This window comes from Melopsittacus undulatus, chromosome Z (assembly GCF_012275295.1).
Source record: "Melopsittacus undulatus isolate bMelUnd1 chromosome Z, bMelUnd1.mat.Z, whole genome shotgun sequence".
Lineage (NCBI taxonomy): Eukaryota > Metazoa > Chordata > Aves > Psittaciformes > Psittaculidae > Melopsittacus > Melopsittacus undulatus.
In genome coordinates, this window is record NC_047557.1 from 925025 (window position 1) to 944181 (window position 19157).

The 19157-nt window shown below is 39.1% G+C and overlaps 1 protein-coding gene across 1 annotated transcript in view; it reads right to left on the reverse strand.

Moving 5' to 3' along the window:
- The window catches only part of DCC (DCC netrin 1 receptor), a 428960-nt gene that overhangs the window by 288104 nt on the left and 121699 nt on the right, over positions 1 to 19157 (reverse strand). The window contains exons 5-6 of the mRNA XM_034072648.1: positions 16406 to 16556; positions 15699 to 15835 (exon numbers count right to left, since the gene is read on the reverse strand). Of these exons, the coding sequence (XP_033928539.1) occupies positions 15699 to 15835; positions 16406 to 16556 (288 nt within the window). The remainder of the gene's footprint in view (positions 1 to 15698; positions 15836 to 16405; positions 16557 to 19157) is intronic.

The window sequence follows — 19157 nt, forward strand, 5'->3', positions numbered from 1 at the left end:
TCAGAAAACTACTTTTTTTTTCCTTTTAAGAAAGGAAAGCTCAAATTGTGGGGTTTTAAAATAAAAGCATCAATATTTAATAGGTGCAATCATCTCAGCTGTCGTGATAACGTTGCATGAAAATATACCACAGGCAAGAATATCTCTGTTCCAGCTCCAGCTGCCAAATCCAATTATAGATATGAATTATAACATCAGCCATAACTGTATCATTAACTGAGGGATCACTGTCATTTTATGTGATTTTGCAAATTGAGGTCCGAAATGGAACAAAAGTATTTACCTGTGAATATTACATCTCCCATACAAGAAAGTGCATGTTTACGATGCTTGTGCTCTCTTCAAGACGATGTGAAGCATCTCTGTCCCTAGCTCAGATGTACCCACCATCCCATGATGTCCACCTTCGACACTGATTTTATGCCACAGATCAATCCTAGATACTCACAAATACTCTTTTTCATTGGCATCTACAGGTCCAAAGGGAAACTCTGAGCTTACCTGGCAAGCAGAATTCAACACGCAATCAATGCACTTCATGCTCACACTAGTAAATGCATTTATTTACCACAGAAATACTAGAGAAGGACATAAGTAAAGACAGGTACTCCCCATTATGCGTTAGCTGGTGGCCTCAAGGACAAGAACTGCTCAAGTATGTGAATTATCCAAGTGTGCTGTCTATTTTTTTAAGACAGCAAGCCCAAACCACTGCAGCGTACTGTAGGCACTGTGGCACAGCATCTGCTGATGGAAATGTTACTCCAGAAGACAAAACTTGGCATGGAACAGTTTAGTTCTAACCTTTTATCTGACAGGGTCATTTTTCTTTTCACTCCTTTTCTACTGACACTATTAATGGGAAATCAGAAGGAAAGAAAAAAAGAAAACTGCTTTGTGATAAACAAGTTCCTTGTACAGCAGAAGAAGAGGAAAGATAGTGGGAAATCATTAAAATCTTTAGTGTTTACTGAAAAGTGACTGTAGAAACTCTTTCTATCCCACAGACCTTGTCAGTGACTGTGGCACTGCTGGCCACACATCTCTGAAAATATCATCCTCTGGTGGTTTCCATGACTCTGCTTTCACCCAGTTACCACTATCTTTACAACTATTTTTTAATGCATCTTTCAGATGCTGGTCCTGACTTTCCCATGACACATGAGGTTGGCCTCAACAATGGTCCAGCAGTATTTGCGTAAGGGTTCACACTAGGGAAGCACTGCAGCCTCCAGCTCCAGCCTGCAGCTCAAAGACCACATCTTACTGAACCTCAGCTACTGTCTATGAAAGAAATGATCCAAGTGATTTTATCACTTTAATCATAGAATCATAGAATAATTAGGATTGGAAAGGACCTCAAGATCATCCAGTTCCAACCCCCCTGCCATGGGCAGGGACACCTCACACTAAACCATATCACCCAAGGCTTCATCCAGCTTTATCAATGGAGAATAGTTACTATGGAATCCATACTCACAAAACAAACAGCAACTTGCACTTCCCAAATGACATCAGTTTTTACATGGGGAAATGGCAGGGAGAAGTGGCTTGTTCAAGATCTCATAGAATCACAGAATACCAGCATGGTAGGGACTTCAAGATGAGGTGACATTGGCAAAATTCATGAAGATAAACTTATCCCATCACCCAGATCACTGATGAAGACACTGAAGAGTGTTTGGCTCTAGAAATTATTTGTATACTGGGTAACTGAAGAATGATTTTAGAAGTGCGTTTTCACTAGTTATAAAGCACAGTGATGGCCTGGATAAATATGACTACATACAACTGTTGGCTTTATAATCCTTTTCATTTGTCCACAATAAATAATGAGCTTTCTTCTGAATGACCTTACCTGTCATCCCTGGAGCTCCGAAAATCCCTTCATACCAGATGACATGTGAGTTGTCTAGGTGGATCCTTCCTAGTCTGGCAGTTACTTCCATACCCTTTCCTAGTCAACAGGACGACCTCTTTCTTTCTAACAACCTGATTTAATGAAAAAAATACTCCAATTTTTCATTACAGGGACTTGGTTTCTGTTATCTTCAAAAAACAAATTTTTAGTTCATAATAGCCATTTTCTAGTCAATCCATACAAATCAGTCTGAAGAGGAACAGCACAATGGAAGTTAAAACACTAAAGATTTTGAAGAGGTCACAGAAGAAAACTTCATGATAGAGAGTCTATTTACAAGAAAACGTCCATGTGTTCGTACATATAGATGGCTAAAGAAACCCTCCATCCTGCAAATTGAAGTGAATCAGGTTTAGACAAATGATTCATGGGTAGGAACATAAATCCAAAAAAAAGGAAAAAACTAAAGAAAAAGAAAGGAAAAAGAAAGGAAAAAAGGTGATAAAGGTGAACTACTGGAGCAAAAAGTTATTGAAACATATTTTAAAAAGAATTAAAGAAGAATAGAGGGCTCAACAGCATTTGACTATTTTCTATAACTGAATTTTAAAACATGCCTTATTCTAAGGATGAAAAGCATCTGCACTATGAATGAATAGAATATTTAAAGATAGTAGAGGGTAAAATAAATACATTAGCCACAAACCCCATGCTTATTCAATCAATTTGCAGCCTCTGAGACTCCTCTGCTTGGAACAAAACATATTAGCTGAAATTAATACAATTTTATTATGCACCTATAAATAAATTACTGATTTCTAGGCTTCAAACAGATCCTGTTTTGTGGAGTCCTACATTTCAAGCAGCTCAACGCAGTAGAAGTCCAGCTCATATTTTTGTACAATAAGCAATATAAAAAAGGCACTTTCAAAAGTTGAACATAAAGAAATGAAAATTAGCTTAAGAAGAAAAAAAGGCCTAGCTCACAGTGCTTGTAAGGTTGTGCTAACTGCATTCTGGTAAACAGGACTGTAGACATACAATTTACTAAGCTAAATTTGGTGGGAAAAGTAATAGAAATGCACTTTATTGGACTGCTTACTTTTGAAGACATTATTTTCAAAGGAAAATCAATTCATGGGAAAAATGGCAGTGTGCTAACCTTCACCATAGCTTCTGGCTCCAGAATGATGCCACTGAGGTGGGAGCCTGAGAAGTACCCTGCATACTGAGATGAGAAATATGCGCATCCCAGACACCACCCAGAAAACTGCTCTTGTGCTCCAAAAGTGCTGTGGGTCTTTCTTCATCTTTGTGGGTTTCCTTCTGTCCATCCTCAAGCCTCCCCCTCCTTCTTTAACGCTCCCTTCAGAAGCCTAATCTTACCACAGAATCATGTCAGAATATTTTTGGTTGGAAGGGACCTTAAAGCTCCTCCAGCTCCAACCCCTGCCACGGGCAGGGACCCCTTCCACTGGAGCAGCTGCTCCAAGCCCTTGTGTCCAACATGGCCTTGAGCACTGCCAGGGATGGGGCAGCCACAGCTTCTCTGGGCACCCTGTGCCAGCGCCTCAGCACCCTCACAGGGAACAGCTTCTGCCTAAGAGCTCAGCTCAGTCTCCCCTGTTCTGTCAGGTTAAAGCCATTCCCCTTGGCCTGTCCCTCCAGGCCCTTGTCCCAAGCCCCTCTCCAGGTCTCTTGTAGCTTCTTTAGGCACTGGAGCTGCTCTCAGGTCTTCCCTTCAGGAGCCTTCTCTTGCCCAGGCTGCCCCAGCCCAGCTCTCTCAGCCTGGCTCCAGAGTGATCCTCTGCAACACACACATTTTCTCTAATTTTATTCTTTCTGCTTTCACAGAGGCAGCTAAAATAAGTATTTGCTTGATGCATGGATGGGGGTATCAATGATGGATAGAGCAATATGGCTTTACCCAGGAAGGGCATGAGTACAGGTCAGAACCAGAAAGAAAAGCTGCATTTTCTGTTTTGTTTTGGTGCACCTTTCTGTGCATGGTTGACTACCAGCATCAGAGGGAAACAGCTTAAAACTTGCAATGAGAGCTGCTCACCCATCTCAAGTCTCTTTTTCTCCAAAATTGCATGGAAATAAAGACAGTGGTTTGAACTAAATATTCCTATTATCTTTCCTCTTCTTTTGTTCTGGCTATTTACAGAAAGTCCTAGAAAAAAAGTTATGTAGATAGACTATCATCACAGCAATGATGTCATCTACCTGGACTTGTGCAAAGCATTCGATACTGTCCCACATGACATCCTTGTCTCTAAATTGGAGACACATCAATTTGATAGGTGGACCACTCAGTGGATAAAGAACTGGCTGGATGGTTGCACTCAAAGAGTTGTGGTCAATGGCTCAGTGTCCAGCTGGAGACCAGTAACGAGTGGTGTCCCTCAGGGATCGGTGGTGGGACCGGTCTTGTTTAATATCTTTGTCGCTGACATGGACAATGGGATTGAGTGCGCCCTCAGCATGTTTGCCGATGACACCAAGCTGTGTGGTTCGGTTGATACACTGGAGGGAAGGAATGCCATTCAGAGGGACCTTGACACACTTGTGTGGTGAGCTGATGCCAACCTCATGAAGTTTAACCATGACAAGTGTAAGGTCCTACACCTGGGTCGGAGCAATCCCAGGCACAGCTACAGGTTGGGCAAAAAAGAAATTCATGGTAGTCCTGTGGAAGAGATTCAGAGCAGCCCAAGGAGAAGGACTTTGGAGTGTTGGTCAATGAGAAAATGAACATGAGCCGGCTGCAGTGTGCACTCACAGTCCAGAAAGCAGCCGTGTCCTGGACTGCATCAAGAGGAGCGTGACCAGCAGGTCGAAGGAGGTGATCCTGCCCCTTTACTCTGCTCTCGTGAGAACTCACTTGGAGTATTGTGTGCAGTTCTGGTGTCCTCAACATAAAAAGGACATTGAACTGTTGGAACAAGTCCAGAGGAGGCCACGAGGACGATCAGGGGACTGGAGCATCTCCCATATGAAGACAGGCTGAGAAAGTTGGGTCTGTTCAGCCTGGAGAAGAGAAGGCTGCGTGGAGACCTCATAGCAGCCTTCCAGTATCTGAAGGGGGCCTACAGGGATGCTGGGGAGGGACTATTCATTAGGGAATGTAGTGATAGGACAAGGGGTAACGGGTTGAAACTTAAACAGGAGAGGTTTAGACTGGATATAAGGAAGAAATTCTTTACTGTGAGGGTGGTGAGGTACTGGAATGGGTTGCCCAGGGAGGCTGTGAATGCTCCATCCCTGTTAGTGTTCAAGACCAGGTTGGATGAAGCCTTGGGTGCGATGGTTTACTGTGAGGTGTCCCTGCCCATGGCAGGGGGGTTGGAACTGGATGATCTTGAGGCCCTTTCCAATCCTAACCTTTGATTCTATGATTCTACTCTATGTCCTAGTCCTTTTACCCTAACGTGAAACCGGTTTGAATCCCAGCACTACACATCGCAGCAGTCTATCCCAATTCCATCACAGTTTTGCAAAACTCAGAGAACCAAACCATGCAAGATTATTCACTCATTCATTTTGTCAAGGTTTTCCTCTCAGTCCAGTTTTATGGACACTAGAAGTGAAGTTTTACTTCCAGCTCATTCTGATCCAGAGCTCAGGTTCAAACTGCTCAAAAGAGGAGCTTCTGCACAGGTTTACTTTCAACTCTTGGGTATCATCTGGGACAAGATATTGAATTCAACCACTTCTAAAACATAAAGAGCTCCAGCATTCTTAAGTATCATTATAAATCCATTTCACAAACCCCAGAGTTAATTTGGGAGATATTATGTTCCAAATAAAAACTATTCTAGCTCATGATTTCTTCTCTTCTGTATAAAAAGGTAGTTAAAAACACTCATGGCTGTGTCTAATTGGCCTACAGCTATGCTTTAATTAGGCAAGTCGTGACGAAATGTTCCTAACAAACCCCATGCTGTGCATATTCAATACACCTCCAAGGTTTAAAAGGGATCAAAAAAACCCCAGATGTCAGCTATACAAGTCCTTCAAAACCAAAGTCAAAGTTACTTAAAGTATGTTAGAAATACAGCATGTTTTAAAATCTGGCTTTGACTGAACTTGCCAGCCCTTCCCACCTGATGGGTAGTGCTGGTTTCAGATACCTGCAGCTGCTGTATAGCTGAGAATAAAGTGTGCTTTGATCAGGGATGTAGCTTCATCAGATCAGATTGATCAGGTTGGTAGCTTCAGCATCACTCAGCTGTTGAGGCTAATATTCAGTGAAGTTGGTATTTCACAGGAATTTTAAATGGTTTTGTATATATAAAAAATGCTATCACCATGCACTGTGTGGCTGCACCCATCCTCTACTGGAGAACATTGCCACATCAGGAGCTTTTCTGGAGTCCAGAACCACGTTACAGCCAGACATGGAAATAAGATATGGAATTACAAGAAGAACAAAAGCAATTTTCTGTTAACTCTGTAACTATATATCTAAATATACTTATGAAAAACAACTTGTACTTCTGTTGAGCATTTCCCTTGGGCAGGAGGAAAAAAAGAAATTCTGTTATTTCAAAAGCTGCAATTATTTAGCAGTCATAGTAGATTCAGTGCCAGCTTGTTTATGCAGTTCCTATGAACAATGATGCAGACAGTGTCTAAATTGAGTTCACTCTTTCCCCCGGCATAGTGAACTGTTTGTCTAAGCTAGTAAATGTACATATTAACCCAGTCACCTCGTAGGAAGCCTGTTCTATACTCTGCTCAATATTTTCTTGTTAAACTAATCGGAACCATTTGCTCAAAAGACTTCTGAGAGCTTTGCCCTCACAACTGGAATATACACATTTCACATGCTGAATTTGAGTAGTCTCAAAATCCCAAGTGGTTTTAACAGATAATCACTACTGTGAGCTGTAAACACTTTCCCAGCAAGCTGCAAGCATACCACTGAAACCAACATAAAGCACTTTTAGGAATCTGAAGAATACTAAAAGCATGGAGAAGCCACTGGAATACTGCTGACATACATATGTTATCAGTCACAGATGTTTTTCAGTCTTGGACACCCTCCTGCCTTCTTTTTTAATAACTAAATTTTGGCAGCTGCATTAATTTGTGTTAATCTTGTAGTTTAATGGGAACCACTTCATAACTGAGGGAAGTTCACCATTCATTTAATTAAGGACCTTTTATAACCAATAATCAAACCAATGGCCAATCATTCTTGTCATCAAATCAGAGCCAGAAGGCAAAGAGAACAACAAAAAGGTCTAATGAAAGCTGCATTTCATCATGTCTTATAAATAGAGCACTGGGATCACAACAGTGCATAAGCACAGTAATGCCAACTTTCCTCTTTCCTGTGACATTCTGCCCCAATTCTCATTTTAAAGATGTGATATTTCAGAATAAAGCAATTTTTTTGCCTCATAACTGCTTGTGCAACCTGTTCCTAGAAACTACTCGCATGTGTGTGTAAACTAATAGAAGTTGTAACACACGGTCAAAACCAGTAATTTATTTATTTTGTAGAGACATGAGTATGCAATGCAATGAGATCTATGTATCTTGACTGTCTTACGGAAGTACCTGGATGACTTGGTCTGCGTACATTGTTGCAGAAAGTACTATGGAGAGCTCCATAACAGACAGCAAACCACTCCAAGTGCAAATAAAACCACTTCTCTTGTTCCAATATATATTCATGCAGTTCTCAATTTACTGTATAAGAGATAGAAGACTACTCTCAGAAGTAAGCCAGCTGTAGGCTCCTCTCTCCATGGAGACAGTTACAAACTAGAAAATCAGAGCTGAACAGCCAAGGGTCAGGTTAAGTACTGGGAGCCGCTCCTGTTTCAGGAAGCTTTCTGCCTAAAACATTTAAGTAAAAATAACCAAACAAACAAAAAAAACCCCAACCAAACAAAATTAATAACTTCTGTGGGTCTCTGTTTTTTTTCGATTTTGGATTTTTTTTTAATTTTTTTAAAACAAGCTGTTTAAAATGTATTCAGACATCTGTTGTTTTTATTTCTCAAACCTGGCCAGCAATATGGGGAAACTTTCATTTAATTTGCATCGTCTTTAGTTGTCTCTTTCAATTTTTTGGGGAAAGTATGTAACATTCTCTTCTAATTGGAAATAACATGGCGCTAAAGCATGCTAACATAGTAATTATGATACCGTAGTATAAAAGATTCTTAGCAGTATTATTAGATGTTCATAGAAGCAGCTGACTGCTATAAGCAGATGCCATTGCTGAGGAACTGCACGGTGAAAGAAAATATACCTCTGTTTTCCATTGTGCTTTGCCTTACCCTGTTTGATGGTTGGGAAAAACCTATTTCACACTTTAATGTAAATACCAAAGTGGTAAAGAAGTGGTGTCATGGGGAGCTTCTCCTCACCCAACACCCCCAAGTCCTTCTCCTCAGGGCCGCTCCATCCAGTGTCCCCTAGCCTGTGTTTGTGCTGGGGATTGTCCTGACGCAGGGGCAGGAACTTGACCTTAAGCAGTTCTTTACATCTCATTTAGCATTTATGCCCATAAGCATGGCCCTAGATCCTGGAACCAAACAGAATTATTTGAGTTGGAGATGGCTGAAGCACCTATCTGGGGCAGCAAACTGTGCCACCACCTGGGACGGAGAACATCTCAGTTGGTCCCATGCTGTATTCCAGAGTCACATTGTCAAGATTGCTTATGGTGTAACTTCTGCCATTGCCCTCAGTGGAAATCAGGCCATAGTCACTGGGCACCCGAACACACCACCATGCTCAGTGCTGCCAGCAGCAGATAAATTACCTTCTGGTAGAAAATAGCTTCTTTAATGAGCTCTTTGAGAGAATATCTCTGCCACTAGTGCAGGCTAATCCACAAAATAAAAAGTTTAAAAATTAAACCATGAATAGACTTTTACAGTTGTACTTCCAACATTCATTCTGCTGTGGATTCAAAGGGATTTCTGCATTAATATTTTTCCATTAAACATAAACCTGTAGATCATACCCAGACACAGCAATTTTCCTATGATCAGCCAAGTGAGCATCTGTATCACAGAGCTTGTTAGGTATATTTATTTTTAATAGGATTGAATTTAAACACCATTATCAGAAAATGGCAACACTGGAGTTTCACTCAAGTGCTTTTTATAAGTGTCAGGTGCAGAATAAGTATTTGATACTCATGATGCATTGACAAGCATTACATTTCCAGATTAGTTTGAATTAGGTACTCAACTCCCATTCCATCCATGGCAATAAAAATTAGCTGACTGTCCTTCAATTGCACACAATTACCAGGATGAGCTTCCCTGTACCTGCAAGTAGGCATTCACCTCATTATTCATAGAATCCATTAAAGGAAAATCACTCAGAACAAATTCTTCAAACTGCATTGAAAGCAAAATAAGATATCAGACAGTACTAGAAAAGAAAAAATACTTAAATACTCAAAGAACAGAATGGTGTTCACTGAAGTACAACTTCACTGCAAGTACTAGCCAGTATCAACAGCAGAGTAAGCTGGTAGAAGCTTTATATAATTAGGTACAGAATACATGCATACATGCATAAAATACTATATGCATATAACATGTAACATAATACGATATAATATGATATGATAATCCTTTATGGGAAGAAGCATACTTCTATATAATCATATAATTAAGTCAGCCCCGGAGCTCACACACAAAGATAAACATACACATACATAAATGTATCTTCTGTTTATATAAGAACACAGACATACAGAAGAGACTTGAAATCCTATTTTCTCTGGTGTTCTATGTACCTACATACAATAAAACAATGTAAAATCTCGAATCAATCTACAAATAATTTGGCCCCAATGCTACACTCTGATGAGAAGCTCCATGGATTAATATAACACTGTTTAAATGGGAAAAATAAATAATTTTATCAGCTGTAAATTTGCAGTAGTGTTGTTAACACTCGTGCCTACTCAAATATTTTGTCTGTCTGAAGGGCATTCACTCATGACACAAATTTCTTGGCTCATTGAAGGCGCTGGATAAGCCAGTCATTCTGCTTGGACTGCTTGGCCTGCTTGGTTGAACTGCTTCATGTAGTTTAAGACACATCAAAAAAAACCAACAACAACAAAAAGCATCAGAACATCAAGCATGTTCACACGTAAAATGAAAACTGCAAACATTTCTGCAAAACTGCTGATTCCAGTACTTGCACTGACTCAGCAGGACTGCAGGCATGCCAGGCTTTTAGCCATGCATGTGCTATCTCGTTCCCTATCTATATCCTATTAGTAAAACACTCTTCATAGAGCCATCTCAGCAAGGGCAGCCCCTTTGCCTCCTCCACAGAATCATAGAGTGGTTTGGGTTGGAAAGGACCTTAAGATAATCTAGTTCTAACTCTCTGTCACAGGACCAGGCTGCTCAAGGCCCTGTTCAACAGATCATCCGTCAAAAACTGTTGCTGTCCTTATGTTTGTTCTCTCTTTAGCTGCACCCCTCCAGAAAGCAAAACCAAACCCTTGAAAGTCAGTAAATAACCTTTTGAGATCAGTTAACAGGGCACCCCCATAACATTATTTTACTGTCACTATTTGTGTTTAGCACTGTACAACCATAGTACCCACTGTTAGCAGTGTCAGTAACTGATTTCGAAAGGGAAATGTTTCAGCTTCAGTGGCATAAAATTCATTTTAAACACCCTCTAAATGTATTTTTCCTGGATGGAAAATATACCTGGCTTCTGATAAGCCATTGAACACTATTGATTAAGTAATATATTTTTAAAATTCTCTAAATAAAGGAGAGTGAAAACAAAAGACTTATTGATCCATCTATTCCAGCACCTTTATCTTAAAAAGCCTGGTTCCATTGCAGCAGTATCTCCAACAGAGCTTGGGTTGCCTGTTCCACATCAATACCCTGAAAAAGTCGTCTCTTCCCAAAGGCTAAATTAAATACTTGACTTTCATATTTTCAGGTGATGATACTATTGGTTTTCTCTCATCTCAGTAAGAACTAGACCTCTCAGTTGCATCAGCCTTCTGGGAAAGGGTAAAAGAATGTCACATTGGATGCTTCTGTCTGATTGACTTGACAGAGGAGCTGTAGGGGTGGAAAACCTACATTGCCATGTCACAAACTCAAAACTATACTAGCAAGAAATATAGGGAATTGTATCAAAGTTTCTATTTCCACAGATTTTTTCAGTATTGAAATTTATCAAGTATATGAATGGGAGACAAGCAGTCTTTGCTTTGGGGAGAGACTGGGGTTTGTGTTCCTTTGTCTCATTTTTGCCTAAAGTAAATCATCGTGATATTGAGCATATATTACCATGCTGCTTTATCCTGCCAGTTCACACATACATATGTTCTGTTCCATAAGGAATCATAGACTACCAGGTTGGAAAGGACCTCAAGGATCATCTATCCACCCTTTCTAGGCAAAGCATGACCTAGACTATATGTCCCAGCACCCTGTCCAGCCAAACCTTAAGTGTCCAATGCCAGGAGTCCACCACTCTCATGGGGAGATTATTCCAATGGCTTGTTGCTCTCATTGCGAAAGATTTCCCCTTGTGTCCAGTCTATAAACTCAGATCAGAGGACAATGAAATCGTCTATTTTGTTCTTGGTTTCTTCAACAAGATAACAAGACATGAACAAAATTAACTCACTCCACAGTGTAGGGTAGCACAGAAACAGATCCTCAGGTTGCTCAAGTTTTCTTGGGTTCACCAACTGCTGCACTGTTCATCCACTGAAGATTTGCCTGACCCTCTAAGGTTTATAGCAGTGGATAATCTTTTGTATTTTCGAAACTGGTTTTCCAAATATACCAATCAGGTACATCATGAGGTTTAACATAAGCAATAGACTGTAACTGTTTTTGTAAATATTTCAGGACCAGCACAGTTTTGAGACCAACTTAAGCAGCATTCATGAAGAAAATGTTAACAGGATTCTCATTTTTCATGCTTTCCTTGCTGTGTCAAGCCACGTTATGCTGATGTGGGTTTCCTTCTTAATATTACTTTCTACTTAAGTGATTCACACACAACAACATGATCCACGCCTGCTTTATGCAGCACTTTCCATGACCTTGATCTCAGAATAACCATTTTGCTACAGGAATTTATGCAGCAGAGCCAGAAGTAAAACTGATTTAACCAAGATGCACAGTGCTTACAATCATTCATCCTTGTCGAAAACCCAGGTGATATTATAAGCCACTTGTCTCGTGTGGCCTTAACTTTGATGTAGCTTTTCTTCCACAACAGCAAACAAAACCAGTGCTAAAAACACTTCATATTAAGAATTCCTTAGTGAAAGTCATGTGCATAGAAAAAATGCTTCCGGATTGCAGTCAAGTTGTTTGTAGCTTATACATATGGATGTTCAGAAGAATCAAGTTTTTCTCAGCAAACACTGTCTTTCAAATCCAGGGTTTTTTTGGCTTTTGCTGCTACTTTCTTTTACTCTAGGCAGTGACTTAAGAGTATCTAAAACTAGCATTCCTGACCCAACACTACTAGAAAATTGTTACCTTCTATATTCCTTCTTAAGGGACACTTTACAAAAATAAAATAAGGAATATATCACCTCAATCTTGATCAATTTAAAAATTGCTGCCTGATTCAGAGGCATTGATAGTGTTATTCTCAATATGTGCATTATTTTGAAAAAACTAGTCGACATAACTTTCAGATGATGCAATGCTCTTCTCCTTGCTGTATCCATAGAATATCCTTTACACAATTAAGGGACAATCCAAATAGTAAGCAGGAAGAAAAAGAAATTAGGTATGACAGCATATCAGCAAATCTATCAATTCAGTTATACCACCTACAGAAAACTGGGGGTTTATAGAATTAGATCTCTCCTAGATCTCTACCAGGACCTGAAATCCCAAGCCTTTTTCCCACCACAAAACGGAGCTGCAATCAGAGTGAGATTCTACATGTATGTACAGGATATGGAAATTATTTTATTCTGGATTTTGTTACTTTCAGAACAATTAGGGAGTTGGGCAGGGCTAAAAGAGATAAGCAGGCTTTCAGACTTGCTTAACACAACATGAAACGGAGCTGTATTAAAAAAACCCACAAACAAACAACCCTCAGAGGGCAATAGGGAACAATCCCAAAATACAATTCTGAAAGCTAGAAAATATTTAGAAAATAACTGTAGTTGACACTGGTTAACACATTTAATCACCTTCAAACATTTATTTAAACACTAAGCTCTCTAAAGCTATTGAGCACGCAGATGATTTTTATAGTAACTGGGTTATCTGCACTGGACCCTTTAATTTTCATTGTTTAGAGAGGTGTGGCAAAATATTGGTAAAAGTCCATGGCACAAAATTGAAATTCAGCAAAATGTATTATCTTTTCTTGCAAATTCATTCACCTCTTCCCATTTTAGACCTGTGTCCAAGACAGAAGAGGTTATTTTTAGCTCTTTAAAAACACTGACAGGAACTCCATTGTGAAATGCTTTGTGATTCTTGTAAATAGACTCATTATTTAAAAGATCAAAAGCATCTTGCTACCATGTGATGTAGTTAACTTTGATCTGTTATCATCTATTCAGACTTCAGAGAAGATAATTAACATATTATAATGTTAATTTTTCTTGCATTCTGACTGCAAATGTCTCATTTTTTCCCCTTCACACTACAGATACCCTAAAAATTAAAAGACTATGTCAATAGTAAAATATATGGGTCTTGCAACAAAATACTGATTGGCAATTTACAGTTTTTTAAATAAAGCATATTAACTCTAAGGAAACACAGAAATATTTGCATTTTTATCTAGCCAGGTAAGACAAGAAAACTATCAATCAATTGTTCTCTTTATGAGATACAATGATCACATGAGAAACTTCAGTGCTTTTGAGAGTTTCCTACTAATAAGGATAGATTCAGAAAATAAACAGATTCTGAACAAGTTCAGAGTTCTAGCACATTACTCTGCAAAGAAAGTTTTCCGGGGATCTCTGTCATCATCTCTCTAGTTTAGTCATGTAATTTCCTTTGAATTCTCTGAATATTTTCTGTTACTAATACAAGCATATATGAACATGGTGTTCATATTTCAGTTACATCTGTCACAAATAAGTGATTTAATCGTGAGAATAAGAAATGTACATCAATATTGGGCCTAAGATACAGCTCCTCTTTTTTTGTTTTTGTTTATTCTGTATTTGTGAACTCCCTATGTGAACAGAAACTTTACCAAATAAACCTTTGCTCTACCAACAGGGTGAATGCAATTGTGTTGGGCCATAGTAATGCCATTTTGGTTTTCCCTTGAGACTGCATAGAATGGGCAATTGTCAATTATTTCATCTTTGTGTCAGTTCAGTTCAATTCTTAGCACTACCTTGGTATGCTGCCTTCTTCTGGAGATTTTCATCACCTTAAACTCATCCTCACAGTTACGTCATTTTGCTATTGCATTCCTCTCAATGCACATGAAAATTTATGTACCATTAATTTTTACATGAAGCACTTACAACAGAAGGAATAATGAAGCAATGTTAGATTACAGACTGACTGCAGACAGGAATAAATTTTTCAATAGGTACATAAATGTATAAGATGTAAATCTCCTATTAATTTTCACAGGAACTGCATGTTCAGACATGATCTATGTCATGATCCTCCAGCCACAGTTGTTCTCACCAACAGACATTGCAATCTCTTGTTGGGGAAAAACATTGGTGTGATTTATTTTTACTTTTCAAGTAACAGTTAATCCCTGCTGCACACTACATTTGGATTCAACACATTCCAGTAATGCAAATAAAGTATACTGCCCAACAACTTACCTGCCTTTTCCATATTTGATTCCTTATAATGAAAACGATTCCATAATTAATAAGCTTCCACAATTATAAAGCCACATTTTTATTTTTATCCAGTAAAAGAATGTATCACATTAATGTACCTAAAGAAATAGAACTGAACCCTCCATCACCACTAATTATTATATTTTATTATGGCTTTATAAAAGGATATTGTTATACAAGCACTGAATATCCTATAATCCAAATTAAGGCTCTATTCACTGATGAAAGTATTTTTCACGCATAAGCTTTAAGGCTGGAATGCAAAATGAACAGCACATTGAAACACGTTATTGTTTGACTAAGTACTAACTATGCCGTTCTTTAGATCTTACTGAGTAACACTAATGTGCTCTGCTATTGTTCAGTGGTTTAAATAAAGCAAAAAGGAAAAAAGCAGCTATTAGATTTAAACAGATTTTGGATTTCATTAATATTTGCCACGAGGAAGGATTGTGGAGGAAAGCAGGTTCTGTCAGAGGGTGCTTTCATAAGATTTAGCAGTGGGAATCCTCAGAACATCACTGCAGAGTGAGGACTTCCATGCATATCTCTGAAGTTTTGTAAATTTGATGAGAAGATGCTAAATACATTGGTTTTTCTTATCTTACCATGTTGGCTGTTCGTGACAAATAGGTAAAAACCCAAAAAGCTTTAAACCTCATTTCCAACCCGCTGTGCTTGATGTCATGCACAACAGGTACAATCATTTTAATGCCAAAAATGTGGCTTCAGGAGGGAGAAATAAAGAGAAAGGACCATGTGCGTTAGGCAGTAGCAATTAGCATCTGAAAAGGTAAGATGTTCAGCAGCAGGAAGACTACTGGGCATGGTGGAAGGTATTCAGAGATTTACAGGATGGCTTTCATAGGTGTGAATACCTGAGCAGACCGGGGAAGGGACTTGTACAGTTTGCAGTTATTTGGAGTTCTGAAAATAAAGTCATTCTGGAAAAGAGAATAATTAAAAGTGTTCCTGGAAAACCACAGTTCATGTACTCACCCATCACTGACAGCTCTGCAGAGCCGCTGCTGTTCTCATTTTTGTAGGTGACTACGCATGTGTATGTTCCAGAATCATCATCAGTCACATTTGATATAAGGAGGTTACTCCCAGCCAGCAAGGAATACTTTTTGGACCTGAAACATTGGCAACACGTCCACAGTGTGTTAAGGTGTTATTACAATGAAGAAAAATACACACAGTAAATTACTCACTAAGTAATTCTCAGCTACTATCTTTGCTGTTAATGGCTTTACCCTTCCATTTTAAACAGCAGCCAGGTCATATTTATGACCAAATTCCACCCTTGGATTTGGTGTAGAGGTCATAGTATCAGCCATAATATTGCACAGGATCAGATCTGGCTCTCGAAGTTAACACAGAATCACAGAACAGTATAGGTTGGAAAGGGCCTTAAAGATTGTCCAGTTCTAAACCCCTGCTAAGGGCAGGGACACATTCCACTAGACCAGGTTGCTCCAAGCCCCATGCATCCTGGCCTTGAACACTGCCAGTGATGGGGCAGCCACAAGATGAGTTATAGGAGCAGGTTAAGAGACACATCCAGTTTCTTTATTATTTAGGAGGAAAAATCTCGTGGCCTCCAAATCCATCCTACTGAATTTAAAACATCACTCAGGGGTTTGCCTTTAGTTTGCCCAAGGAATGTAGCATTAAGATATGTGATGCACAAAGGACTGAGCTACCTGATGGGGAGCACTTCATCTCCTCGCAGCCATGTAAAGGCGGGAGGCGGGTACCCAGAAACACAGCACTCCAAAACAGCATCCTTCCCTTCCATGGCCACCACATTTGACGGTCGCTGCAGGAAAAACTGCTGCCTGTGCAAACCTGGATCTACAAGAGGAAAGAGGCAGTTGTCATCCACTTAAAAAAGCACCTAAAAAACGAACAAAACAAAACAATATTCTTTTTGTAGGGAATGAGGAATATAAAACATCTGATCAATAACAGGCCCGAGAGACCACAGCTTTCACAGATTCTTACTGATGGGAAAAGTAAAAAATCACTGTACAAGAATATAAAAAGATTTGTATCAAATGGCAATCTTTGAGCTGCTTACAGGTTGAACCCAAGGGAGCAATTTGAAAGCAGACAAATACCAGCTTATGGGAAAGTGAGAAAGGACTGTTTATTAAACAGTCAAAAGGACTGGTATTAAAGTCAGGTCTTGGAAAGCCACAGGAAAAGGTACAGTCATGGCAAGAAAAGACAGGGATATACATAAGGTTAAGAGTGGTACTCCATTAACAGCACTGGTTTGGAGTTGCAAGAGGGAAGTTCGTAAGTAGGGCAAGTGAGAGGAGACAAGAAAAGCTTTAAGTTAGGGAAACACAAAAAATTAAGAATAACTTGAAAGGTCTGAATTGAGAAGGAATAAGTAGAAAGATCTATGCCCCAAATTCTCATTTGCCCTGCTTATAAGAGGCCCTCTCAGACAACCCTGGAAGCACACAAACTAAATCTCTGGCTCTTCCTGCTTTGGGTGGATCACCACTGAGCAGGGCACAGCCTTGACCCAAATCCCACCCTTTTTGGTGGAATAAAAGCAAACAGAACCATACGCCAAGGAAACCAGTTGCTGCTTAATGAGTCTGTTCCTTCTCTTGAAAATGACTTAATTTCTTACCACAGATGTTGAAAAATAAGTGCTGGACCACAGCCATTAAACATTATTCCTTGTTTCTTGACACAAACATAAAAATTACGCAATATAAATGAATATTCCCACAAAATTAACAACTACAAAATCTTCCAGGATCATCTCCAAGTAATTAACTGGTTCTTCCATACAAGTAGAAAGAAACTGTAACTAGCTACATGTATTTGTTACAGATTTACAACAACAGCATATTTCAACGTCTTACTGTAACCAGATGGACATGCAATTCCCAGACATCAGTAATTGCAACTGATGCAGAAGTTATCACACACAACTCAACAGCTTCCATCTGTGAAGACGTTTAGCTAATCACAGTGACGCCTTTGTCCTGTGAATCATGTGGCATCTCTTGTAGTAACCACAAATACACAAATTACATTAATGTATACAATTAAAATACATGGTAGCTAATTAGCAGAAAACCAAAGGGGTTTTGGTCGGTTTATTTTCATTTTTTAAAAAAGTTGGGTGTGCAAAACCAGAAAGCAAACTAAAAACTGTAAATCTCATCCAGATCTTAATATGGAAGTGTCTCCTTTCCATCAAAAGCACTCAGTTCTGAAAGCACAAAGAGGTCATCTGATTGTAATAATGATCCTAGTTAGGATAGAAGATATGAGCAGCAGTAACAAGCACAGCGATAAAAGTATAGGGAAATTACACCAATGAAGATTACATTTTAAGTTATAAAAAGGAGATGATTAATAATTGAAACCACAGGCTTTAGCAGAATATAGCTGGCTGAGAGGTTTCTTCAAATACATCTGGAATAAATGGAATTCCAAAGCTGGTATAGGCTGGGTGTTAGATAAAGCTTCAAAATCGTAAACCACACAAAAGTACTTCAACACATATTACTGTGCTGTACTTGAAAAAAAACAAAAAACAAAAAACAAAAAAAAAGCAGGATAGTATGTTCAAATTTTACGGGGACATATAGTTCATTTGTGTTGCACTGGAGACTAAAAACAACATTAATGAGGCATTACTACTGTTTTAACTCCTCCAACGAAAATAATGTTTTCATTGTAATTCTGAAGATCAGTTCATAACTATAATTGATTAAAGGAATACCATACTTCAACCAAAATGAAACACCACAGACTAGGAAGTTTTCCTCTCTCCTGTAATTTCTCTGGCAAAATTTTCAGTGTTACTGGGGAACATAATTGAATGAATATCCAAGTGAAAGGGAAAGAGTTAGCATTCAGCTATGCAGGCACACAGCTAGACCAAGTCCAAAGTTAAAAGTAAGAGGGTGACGACATGAGAAAATGCTAAACATTGAAAGGGCAAAATCACCATCCAACACCAAACAGGGGTTCAAATTGTTAAATAACAATGATAAATGACAGAGGAAGGACTCAAAGGTAGGTAAGTATTTCTTGTTATTATTTTGAACTTTTAATTAATCTAAAATTGTCAAAAATACTTTATTCTAAAATGTATTCGAAACTAGTTTTGTATTTAATGGGTAGCTACATATAATTCCAGCATGAGAAATTATCACTGCTACACATCCCTGTAATATACCTCTATGTTCATCCCCATTAAAGCTTAACATTTAATAATCATCTCCACATCTCCTGCTGACCTCTCTTTTCCAACAGTTCTGATTTAGGATGGTTCCTTTTGCCTCCAGGAGCCAACTGTGCCTGTAATACGGCATTGCCTTGGGCTGGCTGCTGCTCATCTATGCTGCATTGCCTGGAGAGAGTCCTGTCTCCACCGTAGCACTGCTGTTGCCTGCTCTTCATCATCCCCATCTCTTGCTC